At 57.6% G+C, this 1,314-nt stretch overlaps 1 protein-coding gene across 1 annotated transcript; it reads right to left on the bottom strand.

Moving 5' to 3' along the window:
• Positions 1-515: 515 nt before the first annotated feature.
• On the bottom strand, positions 516-1,308 carry Nog (noggin). Its single transcript, XM_013037822.1, has one exon. It carries the CDS (start codon positions 1,261-1,263, stop codon positions 562-564), a length of 702 nt encoding a protein of 233 aa, XP_012893276.1. The 5' UTR covers positions 1,264-1,308; the 3' UTR covers positions 516-561.
• Between the last annotated feature and the right edge of the window lie 6 nt (positions 1,309-1,314).

Consider the following 1,314-nt stretch of genomic DNA (forward strand, 5'->3'; position numbering starts at 1 on the left):
TATAGCTTCTTCGAGGTCCAAGGAAAATCAAAACACTTTCCGAAGAATGGAAAATAGCTTTTAAAAAGTCCTTCTACAAAAGTTCCCCCCTTTCTCTTTGTACTTTAAGAAAAAAATAACTTTCCCCCCCCCTGCTTCGCCATGCGAAGGGCACTGGAATATAAATAGCAGGTTAACATTATTAGCAACAACCAGAATAAGTCTCTCTTTCTCTGTTCTTTTTTTTTCTTTTGCTTAATTTTTTTTAAAAATACAGTAGAAGCCGGTAACTTTGAACGTATAATACTGACCTTTTAATAAGTAAATTAAAACTGGGACCGTATATACACACACATATACATTCCTACACGTTAAACAGTGCATTACATGAACCAGAAAGCTAGGTCTCTGTAGCCATTTAAAAAAAAAGTTCATTGAAAACCCTCGCTAGAGGGTGGCAGAACTGGTTGGAGGCGGTGTGGGGTGTGTGTGTGTGTGTGTGTGTGTGTAGGGGGGATTGGGGGGGCGTCGGTGGGGATCGATCAAGTGTCCGGGCGCAAGCAGGGGGGCCCCCTCGGAGTTCTAGCACGAGCACTTGCACTCGGAAATGATGGGGTACTGGATGGGAATCCAGCCGCAGCGCTGCCCCCCGCGCCGCTGACAGCGCCACCGCAGCACGGTGAGGTGCACCGACTTGGACGGCTTGCACACCATGCCCTCGGGCACCGAGCACGAGCGCTTGCTGAAGCAGCTGCCCACCTTCACGTAGCGCGGCCAGAAGCGGCTGCCCAGGTCGTTCCAAGCGTACAGCACGGGGCAGAAGGTCTGCGACCACAGCCACATCTGTAACTTCCTCCGCAGCTTCTTGCTCAGCCGCTGCTTCTTGCCCTGGGCCAAGCCCTCGGAGAACTCCAGCCCTTTGATCTCGCTCGGCATGGCCCCCGACGGCCGCTGCCGCAGCAGCTGGTCGAGCTCCGCCAGGTCCTCGGCGCCCCCGGCCAATACTCCCCCGCCCCCGCCGGGCCGGTCCTCGGGGGGCGAGGTGGCCATGAAACCCGGGTCGTAGTGACCCCCGAGCAGCGAGCGCAGCAGCGTCTCGTTCAGATCCTTCTCCTTGGGGTCAAAGATAGGGTCCGGGTGTTCGATGAGGTCCACTAGGGGCAGGTTGTCGCTGGGAGCCGGACGGATGTGCAGATAGTGCTGGCCGCCGGTCGGGGCCGCCCGCAGCCCTAGGACCACCACCAGGGCGTAGAGGGTGACCCCCAGGCTGGGGCAGCGCTCCATGCCTCCGGCGCGCGCGCGCCCCCCGGGACCGCTGCTCCGTCCCGCGTCCCC

The sequence above is a fragment of the Dipodomys ordii genome, unplaced genomic scaffold, assembly GCF_000151885.1.
Source record: "Dipodomys ordii isolate 6190 unplaced genomic scaffold, Dord_2.0 Scaffold7, whole genome shotgun sequence".
Taxonomy (NCBI): Eukaryota; Metazoa; Chordata; class Mammalia; order Rodentia; family Heteromyidae; genus Dipodomys; species Dipodomys ordii.

Excerpts from the sequence above, each read along its gene's own strand:
- Nog (XM_013037822.1), bottom strand. The coding sequence starts at position 1,263 with ATGGAGCGCTGCCCCAGCCTGGGGGTCACCCTCTACGCCCTGGTGGTG.